Source organism: Martes martes (genome assembly GCF_963455335.1).
Source record: "Martes martes genome assembly, chromosome: 17".
Classification (NCBI taxonomy): domain Eukaryota; kingdom Metazoa; phylum Chordata; class Mammalia; order Carnivora; family Mustelidae; genus Martes; species Martes martes.
In genome coordinates this window covers 42,559,181-42,576,527 of record NC_137905.1, presented here as the reverse complement: position 1 = coordinate 42,576,527, position 17,347 = coordinate 42,559,181, and the positions used below count along the sequence as shown (strand labels likewise).

General features: G+C 49.7%; 2 protein-coding genes across 3 annotated transcripts; both read right to left on the bottom strand.

Annotated features, from left to right (window-relative positions):
• Positions 1-4,222: 4,222 nt before the first annotated feature.
• COX6B1 (cytochrome c oxidase subunit 6B1) lies at positions 4,223-11,522 on the bottom strand. The gene is made up of 4 exons (XM_080829470.1): positions 11,391-11,522; positions 9,282-9,397; positions 8,001-8,101; positions 4,223-4,414 (listed from the first exon to the last, which is right to left on the bottom strand). The coding sequence occupies exons 2-4, from the start codon at positions 9,385-9,387 to the stop codon at positions 4,361-4,363; spliced, it is 261 nt and encodes an 86-aa protein (XP_080685596.1). The 5' UTR covers positions 9,388-9,397; positions 11,391-11,522; the 3' UTR covers positions 4,223-4,360.
• A 1,889-nt stretch (positions 11,523-13,411) lies between these two features.
• Positions 13,412-15,810, bottom strand: ETV2 (ETS variant transcription factor 2; the record flags this gene model as incomplete). 2 transcript variants are annotated; one of them, XM_080828406.1, is made up of 6 exons in its annotated part: positions 13,412-13,630; positions 13,874-13,986; positions 14,492-14,971; positions 15,222-15,281; positions 15,533-15,646; positions 15,741-15,810. In XM_080828406.1, the coding sequence occupies 6 exons, from the start codon at positions 15,808-15,810 to the stop codon at positions 13,430-13,432; spliced, it is 1,038 nt and encodes a 345-aa protein (XP_080684532.1). In that variant the 3' UTR covers positions 13,412-13,429. The 2 variants fall into 2 exon arrangements, with proteins under 2 accessions (XP_080684532.1, XP_080684533.1); XM_080828407.1 differs by lacking the exons at positions 14,492-14,971; positions 15,222-15,281 and having other exon boundaries at positions 15,569-15,646.
• Positions 15,811-17,347: the final 1,537 nt, after the last annotated feature.

Here is a 17,347-nt window from a genome sequence, read left to right as displayed (position 1 = left end):
GCTCCTGTACCCTTCCTTCACCACTCGCCCTTGGCATTACCTAGCTTTCTCGTTTTTGTCACAGTAATTCCATGTAAAGTGATACCTACCATGATTTCAATTCTCAATTCTCTTATTACTAATGATTTTGAGCATCTTTGCAAATGTCTGTGAGCCTTTTGGGTTCCCACTGTCATGCATGCTTTCATATTTTTAATATATACGCATATATTCATCAATACATAGAATAGTTCTCGATTTTCAGGTAAATTCTATAGAAAGTGTATCTTAGATATCCTCATGCAGTTGATTTTCACCTCAACATTATGTTTTTGAAATTTATTCATCACATATTGTGGCTCTAGTTCATCTATTTTTCTTTTTTTTTTTTAAGATTTTATTTATTTATTTGACAGAAATCACAAGTAGGCAGAGAGGGAGGCAGAGAGAGAGAGAGGAGGAAGCAGGCTCCCCACCGAGCAGAGAGCCTGATTTGGGGCTCAATCCCAGGACTCTGAGATCATGACCTGAGGCGAAGGCAGAGGCTTTAACCTACTGAGCCACCCAGGTGCCCTCTAGTTCATCCATTTTTTGTAAGAATACTTCATAGGTTGTTTCCTTTCCAAATTCATTTTGGCAAAGACGCTATGGAACAATGGCGACACAGAGGTCCACAGGCCTAGCGACAGTCTGAAGCCTGAAGCTGGGCGCAAAGGTAATGAGCAAATTTAAGTCTCAGGTGCTCCTTGGCTCAGCTGAGCAGTGGAGGGCCTCAAAGGCATGGGTGGGCATGGGAGATCTTCCAAGGAAAGGGGACTTTGGAGCTGGGTGGGGCCAGCGTGAAAGTGTGGGATGAGGAGGAGAGAGGAAAGAGAAGGCGTGGGGAGACTAGGATGTGGTGTAGGCGAAGCAAGGAGGAAGGTGCTACAGTGGAGTAGTCAAAGGAGCTTTTCAGTTTTTTCTCAAATTCACTCACTGAGCACCAAGTATGTGATCAGGCCAGAACTAAGCCTCAAGGACAGGATGCAGCTGATGAGTTTCCCAGGCCCTACCCTGTGTGGGGCCGAGCTGAGAAAAGAGCAGTGATCAGGACAGCTCAGTTCCTATCCTCACAGGCTCACAGGTAGAAAGACATTCAGCAGAGAATGACAGCCCAGCATGCTCAGGGAGATGCCGAAGGGACCCGGGCACTGAGAGAGGAAGCACAGGCCAGGGCCACAGCGGGGAAAACAAAAGGGAGATGTGTGAGCCCCAGGGACGCACCTGACCCAGCCTGGGGTGTAGGAAGGAAGTGGTGTTGGAGAAGGAGACTGAAGCCATCTGGTAAAAGGGAGTAAAGAACATTCCTAACAGAAGAACACAGTACACACATACAATGGAGTATGATTCACCCTTAGAAAAGGAGATCTTGTTATATGTGACAACACGGAAGAAACTTGCAGACCTGATGCTAAGTGAAATCAGCCAGTCTCACAAAGACAAAGAGTACATAATTCCACTTTCACGAGGTATAATCTATAACAGTGAAACCCATTAGAGCAGAGAGCAGTATGGTGGCTGCCAGTGCTGGGGGGGGGAAGAGGAAATGGGGAATTGCTGATCTGATCGCCAGGTACAAAGGTTGTTACGCAAGATGCAGAAGTCCTAGAGGGTGAAACATTGTATCTACAGTTAACAATACTGTATTATGGGCTAAAATTCTATTAAGAGAGGAGATCCCCTGTTAGGGGTTCTCACCACGGTAATAGCAGTAGGAAAAGACATTTAGAAGGAATATTTCCTCATTATGTCCACACTCTAGAAAGGAGACCAACGTGCTGAGAGCAGCTAATATTTAAAGAGCATTTCCAACACACCTGGCACTGTTCTGAAGACCCCACATAGAGCATCAGGCACTAATCTACACACCTAACATGTAGCATCTCATTTAATCTGTACAACGGCCCTATGTAGGTGTCATTAATTTCATTTTATAGACGAGGAAACTGAGACACAGAGAGGTCAAGCAACTTACACAGAGAGGTCAAGCAACTTGCTCAGAGACTCACAGCTGGTAAGTGGTAGAGCCTGAATTTGAACCCATGCGGTCTGGCTCCAGTCTCTGTCCCCTTAACCACTACACTGCTTCTCTGTGTGTATACTGCCTTGCTGGAGTATTTTCCTTTTTTTTTTTTTTTTTTTTGTTTTTAATCAGAAGAATATTCATGCACTAATTGTACAATCTGGAAAAGCTTAAGATATGAGATTGACAAGGCATGATCTTTAGGTACTATTAGTAATGGAGAAAAGCAAGTTCAGAACATCAGGAATGGCAGACTACGATGGTGGATGGGCAGGTAGGAGGGAAGCTCTCCTTGCAAATGGATAAACTATTTTCAGAAGGAGGTGCAGGAAACCAGTAATGGCAGTCCCTTCTCATGGCTAGAAGAGCTGAGGAAGAAACACATTATTCCTGCATCGTTTCTGCACCTTTGAAAAGGCCGAGAGTGATGTATCCAATGGTGAAACAGTTCTTCTACCCTCTTTCTCCCCAAGAACGATTTCGAAAACCGCCCATGGACAAGAGCAGCTCTGTGGGAACCCAGGGAGTCCGGCAGAGAAGTTCCCTCACACCTCCGGCGCAAAATCCCCAAGACCGAATGCGTTGAAGAGAAATTCTATACAACTAAGAGTCAGGAAGCAGCTGGGAGAGTGGCAGTTGGGGTCTTGGAAGCAGCAAAAAGCACTTGGATCCTACTAAATACACCGCAGACACAGGGGGATTGTCCATGCCTTGCCTGTGGATCCCCTCAACCGATCCATGGGCATCCTACTGCTCCGCATGCCTCACCTGTACACCCAGACCCATTTCGTGGCTGGCTCCCTGCAGATGCCTCTGAGGGCTGGGAGAGCGCGTTTCTGAAGGTGGCTAGTAAGCATGTGCAGAGCCGGCTGACTCCGTGGCACTGGGAGAAGGCATGCACACTTGAGCAAGCAGCACAACCCAAGGGAAAGGAAATGGGAGGCAGTCCATGCTTGGTCTGGCTTTGCAGGATCAAGAGGAGACACATCATCCCAAAAAGCACCATACCCTGCAAGGGAACAAGAAGTATGGAGCAGGTGTATCCATAGAGAAGGCCTGAGAAAGCCTCAGAATCCCCAATAAAGCTGATGGAAGGTATTGCTTGCCTGAAGCCAGTAAGACTTGATAAGGTGACTGCGTCTACTAATGCGAACACAACGCCAGACATCAAGGAACAGGAAAAATCAAGGAAACAGAACACTACTGAAGGAACACCGTAATTTTCCAGTAACTGACCCCAAGAAAGGATATCTGAGAATTGTTTGAAAAAGAGTTCAAAATAGTTGTTTAGGGGGCGCCTGGATGGCTCAGTCAGTTAAGCATCTGCCTTCAGCTCAGGTCATGACCTGACCCCAGGGGTCCTAGGATCAAGCCCCACGTCTGGCTCTCTGCTCAGCGGGGACCCTGCTTCTCCCTTTCCCTCTGCCTCCTGCTTTGCCTACTTATGTTGTCAAATAAATAAATAATCTTAAAAAAAACCCTACTTGTATTAAAAATTTATCATTAATCTTAGATGTAACAGTGAAGTGTAATTATGTACAAAATAAACCTGTAACTCTAAGAGACACACATCCTTATTTCTGGATGACATGTGATTCCCCAGGCTTTGCTTTAAAATCACCTAGAGGGGGAGAGCAATAATTAGAGATAAAACTGGCCATTTGTTGGTAACCATTCAAGCTAGGTGATGAGTACACAGAATTTTTTTTTTAAGATTTTTTATTTATTTATTTGACAGACAGATCACAAGTAGGCAGAGAGGAGGCAGAGAGAGAGGAGGAAGTGGGCTCCCTGCTGAGCAGAGAACCCGATGCAGGGCTCGATCCCAGGACCCTGGGATCATGACCTGAGCCGAAGGCAGAGGCTTTAACCCACTGAGCCACCCAGGCGCCCCCAGAATTTTTATTATACTATTTTCATGTGGTTCAAAAACTAGGAAAGTTTTTTGAAATTGTGTAAATAAAGGGGAACATACAGATAAATTTCAGCACATCCAGGGGCTTGAGACTATTCTCTCGCTCACTCTAGTGTCTGGTATAGAGAAGGTGGTCAGTTTAATAACATGAAACAAAACAAAACAGAAAAAAAACAATCAGACTGAAGCCCCTCTTACTGGTCAAGGTATTAATTCCCACCACAGCTTCATGCCCGATCACTTGGCTCTTTTACACATACGCAGTCTTACACTTTTCCAACGAGTATTTATTATTAGTTAGGCCATGATTCAGAATCCCAGGGTGGGGATCACCATGCATCCAGGTCCCCCTTCACCACCCTGGGAGAAGGACGGAGGACAGAGGAGAGGTGGGCGGAGCCAGTTCAGATCTTCCCAGGAAATGTGCCTTCTGCCCGGCGGTCGTCCCAGGCTGACACCTGAGGAAAAACAGCCAGTGTTACTTCCTTCCTCTGTGGGGAAACCAGATGGGTGAACCCTGTCTTCCTAACTTTGCCCACCTGTTCAGATGGTCAACAAGGAAGGCCAGTACTGCCATTGTTCCAGGAGCGAGAGAAGCGGCAGTGACCCAGAAAGAGAAGAATCACTGTCAACTGACACACTGAGGGGGTGGGGCACTGGAGGGGGTGAGTAACAAGCAGAAAGGTCCCACATTCACCGTCGGGCTGTCCTTAGGGAGATACAGGACTGTACAGAGATTCAAGAGTGTGGCTGTACCCTGTTTTGGGAACCCCCGAGTCAACACTCAATGATGTTTGGCAGAACAGAGGAAAGAAGAAATACCAGGCAGCTGGGGCGGGGTGGGGAGGCTGATCTATGCTCCAACATAAATGGATCTCCAAGATGTACAGTCAAGTGCAAAAAGATGCAAAACTGAATAGAGAGTATGATCCTACTGCTGATCACTGATCATATATGTCTGCATATATGTATGCACACATATAAACAATGATGGAAAGGCCCGTATCCAACCATTAACACTCCCCAGAAGTAACACTCGGCAACTTGTGGACCCCTGTACAGGCAGCCAGAAGCATATCCATTTAGACACACCTACTCACATTTACATGCATACATTAGAGGCAGTAGACAAAAGCATGGATAAGGAAGAGTGACTCTGAATCCCCGCCCCATCACTTCCTAGCTCTACGACCTTGGGCAAATCCTCAACCTTCCAGGGCCTGAGTTTTCAATTGCGTAAAATAAGAATAGTGAAAATGGTATCCATTTCATCCCATTTTTTTAGCATGTTTGCCCTCATAGGATAGAAAATGCTTACAAAGTAGCTGGCTCATGGTTAAGTGCCTATTTACACACACATCACGGATTCGCTCTACTTTGAAAAACATACATACAAGTTGGGCCATACTATGTAGCTGGTCCTGCAACCGCCTTTCCCCCAAGTCTTAGAGCTCCTTCTGTATTCGGTCACAGAGATCAAGATAAAGTACCACCATTTATCTAACTTGGGCTGTTTCTGAATGTTCCTCATTACAAACAACTCTGCTATGGACACGTCCTTGGACACAAGCATCTTTGTAGGACGTCTACATGTAAAACCGCCGCATCTGGAGGTTTTCTTTTTTTCCATTTTGAAAGATCCTGCTAAAATGACATCAATTTATAGAACCACTAACATTTAGCACAGTCAACCTTTATAATTCTTGCACCAGACTGCAAGGTAAAAATAAGCATCTCTCTTGTTTTAAGCTGTCTTGTCCTGATGACTTAATGTGGACGGACATCTTTTCATGCCTGGGTTCTCCTGGAGTCCCTAGCACTGGAATTGTACAGTCCACAGTTTACAGTGTGAATTTCTTATTCACTGGGTTTACCTCTCCGTCTCTCTTTTTAAAGAGTCAGGCTGCTCTGATCCAAATTTCCCTTTGCCCAATAATCCCACTTCAAAGGGTGGAAGCTCAGGAAACCATTCCAATAGAGGGGAAAACATTCCCTGCAATGGAATTGTACACTGAAGTGTCATTTAAAAAATCGAACAAAAGGGGTGCCTGTGTGGCTCGGTCAGTTAAGCCTCTGACTCTTGGTTTTGGCTCAGGTCATGGTCCCAGGGACCTGGGATCAAGCCCTTCCATCGGGCCCCCTGGTGGGAGCTCAGCAGGGAGTCGGCTTCTCCTTTTGCCCCTTCCCCTGCTCATGTTCTCTCTCAAATAAATAAATAAATAAAAATCTTAAAAATTTTTTAAAATTCTTACTTCACCAAGTTTTTGAAATAAAGAAGCCAGGGCAGCCAGTACAAAGGGGACTGCAGAATACATTTGTAAGCCCTAACAATGGGGACACTGCAGGCACTGGAGGGTAGGAACCACACAATCTGATCCTCCCAAGGCGAGGGCAGGCCCAGGTCCCAGAGAAGGGGGTGTAGGGCAGCACTGGGACTAGACGCATGCTTCCTGGCACCCTGCCCAGAACGCACCCGATGCAGGCTCTGAGGCTGGAGGAGGGATGTTATGTATTTACACCATCAGGTCACTCAAGATCACCCAGGGACAAGGGGAAATCCTGGAAGGGCACAGGGCACTTAAAGACACTTGAGACAGTGTGGCCAGAGAGGGGGCAGGAAAACCAGGCAAGCTGAGGGAGACTGCATTAAGGCAGTTTGTTCTCAAGAAGTAAGCTCTAAAGACATATATCAAGGATGCTTCAAATATACTGAAAAAATCAGAGCATCTCTATCAAAAGGAAATCAGCTAAATAAAAGCACATGGAAGTTACTAAAGCAAGTAAGGCAGGCCTATATACATTATCGTAAGAAAGGCTCCATGACACACTGGTAAGGCAAAGTAGTCAAAGACTATACAGTATGACCCACCCATACACAGAAAGCTCCACAGGTTTCTGTATGATTAATTTATACAGAGAAAAAAGGTAATGAGCTAGCAGTAGTTACCTCGGGGAAGGGGGGCTGGGGAGCCCAAAAGGGCTCCTATTTTTATTTTGCTGTACTGCTTACATTTTTTAAAAAAGACTTACTTATCTGAAAGAGAGAAAGAGCAAGAGAGCCCACTTGAATGGGAGGAGGGGGAGAGGGAGAGAAAGATCTCCAGCAGATTTCCTGCTGAGCACATGTCTGGATTCCCATCTCACAACTGAGATCATGACCTGACCCAAAATCAAGAATCAGATGCTGAACGGACTGAGCCACCCAGGAGCCCCTGTTTTTTGTTTTTTAAATGAGCACTATGAGTTGTACTGTATCATATCTCTAAGACACAGGAATTTTCATTTTAACATCTCTGAAATTAGCATGCTAGTTACATTCACTTCTGGCATTTAAAAAAAAGATTTGACCATCTCTCCATGTTTCTTGAAGCCAATGGGATCTTTGGTTTGATGAAACAGTACAAAGTTAAACACAAATTCTACATTTGAAAAAGGGTATGGCAGAGAGTATAAAATGGTGACAAAAGGTATGGTCAGATCAGGGCTAAACAGACTAATTGTCTTAGTGGGTCTGTGTCTTTTAAAAACACACACTGAAGTAGGTAGGGATGAAAAGACATGCTTGGGATTTGCTTCAGAACACTTTAGCAAAGAAGAAAAGGTGACAGATGAAGGGAATGTAGAAAAAATCTTGAAACTATTCATTTTGGGTAGTGGGTATAATTGGGGGGGGAGGTCACTGGATTATTCTACTTTTATGTATAATTTGAAAATGTGCATAATAAAAAGGCACAGAAATGCACAAGATGGTGAGCCCCAGAGGGGCGGGGAGCTGGCACTGTGTATGTATTTATGGGGTGCATGGGTGAGATGGATGTAGCAAGGAGAGGACCCTAGTTGCCCTGGGCGAGAGCCCTGCCTGGTTGAGAGTACCGGTGAAAAGAGGGAAGGGAGGCAATTCCAGAAGGAGGACAAGGCCAAGTCCCATGGACAGTGCAATGCCCGTCCTCCCTCTGCCTCTCCCAGATGAGGCTCCACCAAGCTACCATACTCCTCTGCTGAGACCCCACTCCATGTCCCAGGGCCCCAGGAGGCAGCACATACCCAGGATATGGGGCAGAGGGACTTGTACACACGCCGGTACCATTCGCACACGGAGACATCGCCCCCTTTAGCAGTCATTGCCTTCTCACAGCGGTGGAAGTCTGCAGAGAAAGCAGGTCAGGGTCAGCCAGGGCCAAGGGCCGAAACACATTTTTTGATCAAACCTCACAGAAATCATCTTTACTTCACAACCAGTTATATACACACATACACCTACAAAACAAGTGTCACGAGGAATGTCTATGCCTACAGATGTACTGAAAAGGGCTGGACAGGCCACCCTAAGTTGATTTTGCAACCCCTAGACAACTACTGTTTGACTTGAAAATTCTGCGGTCTGGAATGAGGGGGCAACATGAGGGGCACATGTGGGGCTGATGGAAGTCCAAAACCAGGGCAAGGGAAGGGGAAGATATCTTGGGGCTGAGATGCTGGCATCCTACAGAGGAGGACAGGAGGGAGATAATCTGATTTTTTAAAGTAGGCAATTAATTTAAAAAAAAATTACTCCAGGTACTCCACTCCTGGGCACGTTCCCTACACAGAAAAGCATTCGCCTGGATGTCAGGTTACATTTATAAGAACATTTTTAGCATCCTCATTCGTAAAAGCCCCAAACTGGAAAGCACACAAGTGTCTGGGAATAAATTATGGAAAACTATATGCACTGAAAATGAGCAAACTACATGCCATAGCAAGAACGAATCTTTCAAGCTGCTGAATGAAGAAATCCAAACAAAAGAGAATACATAAAGTATCTGTCAAGTTCATCAAGAGGCAAACCTAAAAAAAGTGATAAAACCAAAATGTGATTGCCTTCAGTTGGCAGGGTAACATCTCTAGTGCGGAGAGTAGGATGCTGTGTTTAAACAGGGCGTGCGGTAGGCAAGCAAGCTCTGAATGCTGAAAGGATCTAAATTTCTATCCAGGTTATAGTTACACACTTAAGTATTATAGTTAACACTTAAGTATTATTCATTTATCTGTACATTATGATTTATGTATTTCCTGTACATATGTTAACATGTCTCATACATAAATAAATCTTAAAAACAAAACAAAAAAAATCATTGCAGGAACCGAAGTTTGTGACCCTGGCCCAGACCTTGCACCTTGAACACAGCTGTGATGAGGGGCACGGATACTGCAAGGTAGGACGTCCAGACCAAGAGAGGCCTGGGATGTATAGATCCCCTAGATGAGTAAGCAACAGGTAAGCACCTTGAAATGTGGGACTAGGAAAAGGTTCTGCATCCCTTCCCACCCCCACGCCCTGCTTACCCAGGTAGTTCTGCCAGCAGTTCCTGGTCTGGTTCTGGTTGGGGAAGCGGCTGTCGAAAGGGGCAGTCTGGTAGTTCTTGATTTTCGTCTTGATGTCTTCTGCCATGGTGCTGACTCTTGGAAGCAAAGACAATGGATGCTGGCAAACATTCTAGGGGGCCCGGGCATGGGGATGTCAGCCCACCCAGACACAGAATGGAGTAGGTATAGGTGTGAGCAAGCTACCTCTTTCTCCCTCTCAACATATACACACAGAGGTGAAGTGTGGGGCAAATCCACACATCTAAGTGTGGCAATTACAGCAAGGCTTGGTGGAAGGGGATAGGTATCTACTTAGCAAAATCAGGCCTTATTCATCCCAAAATAACACCAGCTAACATTCACCGAAGGCTTAGTCTAGGCCAAGCACTGGTCTATACTTTACTCCTGCAGGCACTCGAAAAGGTAGGAACTATTGCTATCACTGTTTCACAGACAAGGGAGAGGGTGTCTAAGTGACTTCCCAAGGTCATACAAGTGAAGGAGGGGCAGGAATCATTGACAGAACCTACACCGCAGAGGTTCTTCATCTCTGTGATGCCATCAACTCCAGGGGTCTAACGACCCTCCCTCAGAGTATTTTCAAATGCATTAAAAAAACTGCCGAGGATCACAAAGAACACGTTGTATGTAGCTGAGGATTTACTGACTACCACAATTCTGAAGTACCGTAAGTAGAAATGTATTCTGTGACATCTGCAACCACAATGTGATATAAGACGACCTATGATTTTTTAAAAAGATTTTATTTATTTGACAGAGATCACAAGTAGGCAGAGAGGCAGGTTGGGTGGGTTGGGGGGGAAGCAGGCTCCCCACTGAGCAGAGAGCCTGATATGGGGCTGGATCCCAGGACCCTGAGATCATGACCTGAGCTGAAGGCAGAGGCTTTAACCCACTGAGCCACCCAGGCGCCCCACCTGACCTGTGATTTTTGATTGCTGACAAAGTCACAGATGATGCTAATATTACTAAGGTCCCTGCCTCTATTCCTACCTGAAGGAAACGCTACATTTCAATTACAGATTAAGAAAAATACAAATCTGGGGCACCTGGGTGGCTCAGTGGGTTAAGCCGCTGCCTTCAGCTCAGGTAACGATCCAGGGTCCTGGGATCTAGCCCCGCATAGGGCTCTCTGCTCAGCAGGGTGCCTGCTTCCCCTTCTCTCTCTGTGCCTGCGTCTCTGTCTACTTGTGGTCTCTCTCTGTCAAATAAATAAATAAAATCTTTAAAAAAAATATTACAAATCTGATTTTTTTCCCCATTCAAGTCCTAGCACACCTTGCATTCTATTGATTTTGCAGACCCAGAGTTAAAAACCTCTGTTATAAAGTCTTTTAGAAGGCGACACGCAGCAGTTTTCGCCAGGGAATGTGAAACTGCCTCTATCCCAGAGGACTCGAGGAGTAACGGGGTTACAAAGAAGTGAGCAGGCCAGTGTTAAATTAAAGAGATCCAACATAGTGGCGGAGACCTGGGGCACCACAGCGGAGTCTGTGGTGTGGAGTCTGTAGAGGGGCGTGGGGAGGGGGTCGTAGAATACCAGCGCGGGGACCCAAAAAATTTGTTCGGAGTTGTTTAGGGGGGAGGGGGCTGGGAGGAAGGGTGGTTCAGGGAGGGCTCTGAAGCCCCTCCAACGCCCAAGCGGGAAGGAGGACCAGAAACCAGGGAGCCAGGCTGCGGCCCGGGCAAGCCACGGGAGGCCAAGCCTGCGGCCTGGTGACTGAGGGCACTACAGTCCGAACTACAGAATCCAAACCCCGAACACTCGCTAAGTAGCTTAATACCGCGGAGCTTCAGTTGCTCCTCTGTCAAAAAGGGACCGTTACAGGTCCTACCTCATAGGGCTGGAGGGAAGACGAAATGAATTAATAAAGTCACTTGAACTGTTACCTGGCATTAAGGAAGAGCTTCATAATCGTTAGCTAGAAGACTAACAGGACAGAACCCCAGGGACCGGGAAGGCCGGACGCCGCGGGCCAGAAACTCACTTCATTCTCGGGGAAACTACGGTCCGGTTCCTCAGTTCCCCAGGATAGGGTTCCAGCTTCCCAAGCCCTCGACACTTACCTAAACACACCACAGCAGCAAATCGCAGCTCAATGTGACCCTCAGCAAAGACGCCAGAGTCGGAGCGGAAGCGGAATTAAGACCGGCCGGAAGCGGGGTGAGGCGGTGTAAACACGAGTCTTCCGCGTGGATAGAGCGCCCTCGGAGGCCGTCCGCGAAGCCATTAAGGCCACGCCCATCCGGGCGAATTCTGAACTCCTATTGGGCTGATTGCCTGTTCATTATCACTCTCGGCCCAATCGTGAACTTGCGCGGCACTTCGAAGGTCCCGGGTGGGGCTTGTGACCCTTGGTTACCGATTCTCATCACTTTCGGGTTTTTTACGTGGGGGAAGGAGTTCTGGTTCTTGGAGCTAAATGCAGAGTGGGCCTGGGGAAAATATCCCAGCAGAAGTATCCTTATTCATGCAAGAATTACTTATTGAACGCTTACCGTGTGCCACGTACTTCTGTAATTCCTGGGGAAGCATCACTGAATAAAATACAAGAATCCTTACACTCTTTATGCTTATTAGGGGATCCGTTGTTAGGGGTTTGAAATCAAACCAGTTGTTCTCCCACGGTCATTTGCCGCATTATGATGAATACCCAGATTCCACCTCCGTGTTCATTATCTTCTTTCCCCAAGCCTCAGAAGGCACAAATTAACACAGATTTGGGTTCCTGAGGACTCAAACCAAAGACCTGCATCACAGAGAGGCGAGGTTAAGAATAAAAGCTTGGGTCTGGCAGAAATTTGTCCATCTCATAAAATGACACATCTATGCTTCCGGTCAGAGTTTGCTCTCTCATACCCCACAGCTGATCTATCAAGAAATCGTGTTGGCTCTGTCTTAGCAATATATCCAGAATTTTCTCCGACGTCTGGTTCAACCCACAGGCACCTCTAGCCTGGGCTATTGCAGTAGAGCACTCCCTAGCCTGCTGGTTTCCCAATGCTCTCCACAATCGTCCACTCAGCCAGAGGGACCCTGTTAACACCTCAGTGAGATCACTTCTCTTTGGCCTAGAACCCTCCCCCTGGGTCTTGTCTGACTCAGTCAAAAGCCAAAGTCCTTACAAGTGACCTGCACAGTTTGGGCTCTCTCTTTTTTTAGATTTTATTTATTTATTTGACAGAGAGGGAGAGATCACAAGTAGGCAGAGCAGCAGGCAGAGAGAGGGAAAAGCAGGCTCCCCACCGAGCAGAGAGCCAGATGCGGGGCTCAATCCCAGGACCCTGAGATCATGACCTGAGCCGAAGGCAGAGGTCCAACCCACTGAGCCACCCAGGTGCCCCAGTTTGGTCTCTCTTATACCCTCATTTCCTATCCTTCTTCTCTTTACTCCCACTGCTCCAACCACATTGGCCTCATCCTGCTTAAACTTGCAGGCTGACTTTCCTCTAAGGGCCTTTGCACTTACTGTCCCCTTGGTCTGCAATGCTCTTTCTAAAGCTGGCTCCCTCCCTCACCTCCTTCGGGTCACCTCCGTGGTTAGTCCGTCCCAGACCAGATATTTAAAATGTGCATCTGGTCAGTCCATAGGAGGACCATTCGTTAGGGGCTCAGTGGTTCCCAAAAAGCGGTAGGCTCTCCTTGGGGTCTAGATTGGAGTTCTATCTCCCTCAGCTTGGAGTGGGAAGATAGTAGGTGGTTTGGGGGATCAAACCCTAGGCCTAATTCCTTAATGGGCCCAAGCACTGAAAGGACGAATAAACTGGTTTGTTTGTTGTTGTTGTTGTTTTTTGGAGTCTTCAGGAGGGACACGGTAGGTAAACTCCAAAGTTAGTGATTGGGTTTGATTCCTTTGCAAGTCCCAGCACAGGCAGGCACACAGTAGGCCCTGTAGGGACTGAGATGATTCCTTTGAAAGTCTCATCACACAGTGACCACACAAGTAGGTCCCCTAAGGGTTTGGGTGTGTCTTCGGATCACACGGGGGGAGGGTGTGTGTGTGTGATGTGAGTGTGGTGGTGCACATTTAGGGTCCCTAGCGGGTTTAGTTAGTATCCATGGGAAAGATGCAGGCAGCACTCACGACTAGTTTGATAGGATAGTTTTATTGGATCGTTCCTCCCGGTCCAACCCGGGCGCAGTCCGGATAGGCCAGGCCGGGCACGCAGCCCCCGAAACGGTACGTGTACTTGCGCCCACCGCTCTTGCGCACGATGTCGCGGCGGTAGTAGTAGCGTAGACCTCGGCTCAGTTTCTCGTAGTTCATGCCCGGTTTCCTTTTGCGCTCACCCCACAGCCGCGCCACCTAGGACAGAGGCCGGGCTTAGTCTGAAAGGGCAGGAGGGAGTGGGGCTCTGCAACGGACGGGAGGGGCGGGGGGCGCGGTTTCGGGTGGGTTCTGGACGCGAGTTCGTCGCGGTAACTCCCGGCAGGGGGAGAGGAGTACGAGCTGGGGGCGGGGCCAACTACTAGACAAACAGAAGGGCCCGGCCAAATTGAACGGGCGGAGACCGGGGCGGGACTTGGCGCGTCTGGGAGGCTCCCCCACCTCTCTGGGGTCACACAGCTGGAACTCGCGGCTGTTGCCAGTCCAGCGGATGCAGTTGCTACGCTCCCCGTCTCGGAGCAGCTCCAGGAGGAACTGCCACAGCTGAATGGGACCTGCGGAGGGCAGGCAGGTGAACACTCAGGTTTCCTAGCCCCAGACCATGTCTCTTCGACGACCCAGCGGTCCCGGCCTCCCTTGCTTCGAAGGTTCAAGGGTCCAGATCTTCCCAACTTGGGACCCAGAAGTCCAGATCCCCTCCTCCTCGGGGCCCAAAGAGTCCAGATCCCTCCATATAAGGAACCCAAGAATCGGCCTCAGGGACCCACGCAGCCGGGGTCCCCATCTCGGAAACTTAGAAGAGATTGGCTGCCACACCTTGGTGACCCAGGCGTCCAGACCCTCACCTCTTTCCTCTCACCTAACCCAGGAACCTAGGTTCTAGTCTCTTGCTCCCTATTAGACTACCGTGTCTTACTCCTCTCCTCCGGTCCCACGGTCTTAAGAGCCTCTCTCCGGCTCTTAGGTAAGTAAGCCCCACACCTTCACTCTCAGGTTCCGGTCCCGGCCCTGCGCGCCTACGCCCCGCCTCACTAGATTCCGGTCCTGCAGACCTCTCACCTCGATGGTTATTTTTGGGGTAACAAGCCAAGGTTACGCCGCCCGACGGCTGGCTTGGTTCGGAGGACGCGGTGATATCTGAAGTCTGGTACCCTTTTGAAGTGGTCGTGCAGTCCGTATGCAGCCCCGAGACCCAGGAGGTGGTACAGTCTGAGCCCGCAGGCCCATCCCACGAAATGGTAGAGTCCGCGCTCCGTTCCCCGCGGAGGTCCTTGCCCCAGTAGGTAGGGCGGTCGAGGCCAATAGAACAGTCCCAGTTGGTGGAGCTGGCGGCGGCCTGGGCGCTGGGCCACGAGCTGGTCCCTCCCCCGGAGGTGGTACAGTTCTGGCCCGCAGCCCCCTCCACACCAGCGAAGGGGGCGGGGCTCAGGCCGGGAGGGGCGGGGCCCAGGGCCTGGGAGACGCCCCTCCAAGGGTCCGAGCTACTGCAAGCCAAGTCCGTCCAGTCTCCCGACCACGGAAGAGCCTGAGGGGCGGGCTCTGTGAGAAGTAAGAGACCCCAAGTGAGGAGGGGTGCCCAGGTGTCCCGGTCCCCGGTCCCCTCAGGGGTTCTTGGAGTCTAAGCTCTCAGCCCTGGCGCCCTGGGCTCCGGAATCTAGGCTATGCCATCTCGAGGGCGGAGGGATTCCCGTCTTAGCCCTGTTCCCCTTAAAGATCAAGGAGTTTAAACCTCTAACTACGGTGGAGGACCCCAGTGCCCTTCTTACCCCGCCTCTGCACGCATACTCACCCGCTCCCCATGGAGCTTCTGGGTGCGGTAACGCGGAGCCCCAGTCCGGCTGTGGGAGCCCTGCGATGGGTAATGAAGGGACAGAGTTTAGGGAAGGGTGTGAGCAATGACTAGAGACGCCCCCTCGACCCCTCACCCAGCAGTCTTTATTTGTCAGGGGCTGAGTTATTCCCCCTAGTCCCTACTCACTCACACCTAGAAGGCCTCGTCCTCTCAGCCTCAGGACTCAGCCGCCAGCCCTCTCCCCATTCAGCCTCAGGAGTCCAGGCACGCCCCCTTCCTCCCTCAGGCCGTGGAGCCCAGCCTCTCACCTTCCTCAGCTCCCTGGAGTACCAGCGCACAGCCACCTTTCCAGCGTGTCTCCGCTGTCAGCGTGTCCCCTGGGAGCGCCAGTTCGGGGAAATAAAAGCCGAGTTCAGCTCCTTCTGCAGGCAGTGAGGCGGTTAGGGCCCGGTGGGGGTCAGAGGAGGCCCCCACCTGCGCACCCTCCCCACACAGGGACTCAGCCCCCCAGCCTACCTAGCCCTGACAGTCTGCTTCCTGGGGGCACTTCTTGTGGGGGCGCTTCAGACCAGTTCCAGAAGTCCATGGATGCTCCTTGTGAATGTTCTGGGCAGAGAGGAAAAAGGGTGCAAGGGTTGAGCTGGGAACACTTAGGGACCCTGGAGTCTGGGCCCCAAACCTTGCTTCCCTCAGACCCAGGAGTCCAGGCCTTTTGCTCCCTCCTTCCCCAGGACCCTGGAATCTTGGCCTCCCGTGTCTTTTTCAGACTAGGAGTAAGAGACCTCAGCCCTCTCCTTCCTCTGACCCAGGAGTCCGGGCCCCCAGACCTCCAGTCCCCAGTTCATGGCTCACCTCTGGCGGGTTTCTCTGTCCCCGGCCAGGGGTCTCAGCCCCATTTCATACCATGTACCCCCTCCCCTGGGGAGCCTGGGCAGGGGGGAATTTTCCGAGACGTCAGAGCCGGGGGTCGCAGCCGGGTCGAGTTGCAGGGCCAGGGGGCGGGGCCAAGCCCCCCCACCCACCCTGCCCCGCACACACCTCAGGGATGGCCGCCAGCCTCCTGATAGCTACAGCTGTCGGGCTGCAGGGGTGGCTTGGACTTGGACAGGAGTTTGGGGAACGGCGGGCTGTGAGAGACCCGGGGTCCGGAGGCGTGTTTACGGGGTGATGGGGATGGAGCGTGGCGGGGGGAGGGGTTGGTGGACAGGTTTTCCGTCTTGGGGACTTGATCCTGCGACATGGGGGTGGGGAGGGGGAGGGTCTGGGGTCAGCGGGGCTGCGCCAGGCTTATCTGCAACAGGAAGGGGGATTTCCGGCCAGATCCCAGGTCCGCCAACGTCACAATCTGTAGGGGGACCGCGGGGCGGGGTGGGGGAATATGGTTGGGGGAAGCCAAGGCAGGATCCCCTTTGAGGGCTTTGAGGATGTTCTGGGGCTGCTCTTGAGGAGTGTCAATCATGATAACACAACAGTGTAAACAATAACCAGAGTAATTCTAATCGCTAACATTGAGGGCTTGTTGCCCGCCCCCAACTATGCCCTGGGCCTTCATTTAATCCTTTTATGAGGTAAGTACTAGTCTTTATTTTATGAAAGGGGAAATTGAAGCAGACTTCCTTTTCACTTCCCTTCATCTCCAGAATCCTATACTGTAATAGTCTGGGACAAATGGGGGAAACTTGAGTATGCACTGAATATGTGATATAGAATTATTCATTTTCCTAGATGTGATTATGTATTACAGTAGGAAAGATGTCTCTATAAGGAAATGAACACGGATTTTTAGGGGTAAAGTATTACTTGCTTCAAATAATTGAGAGAACCCCCCCCCCCACCGTATACATGTAACATATACATACATTCATGCAGTAGTTGGGACATAATTATACTAAAAAATTACCTGAAACTTCAAATTTAACTAGGTGTCCTCTATTTTTTTTAAAGATTTATTTATTTGAGAGAGAAAGAGAGAGAGAGAATGTGAGCAGGGGGAGGGACAGAGGAAGAGGGAGAGAGAGCAGCAGAATCCCCGCTGAGCACAGAGCCCAACAAGGAGGGAATAGGGCTCAGTATTACAACCCTGACACATGAAGGGAGCCGAAATCAAGAGAAGGAAGCCGAAA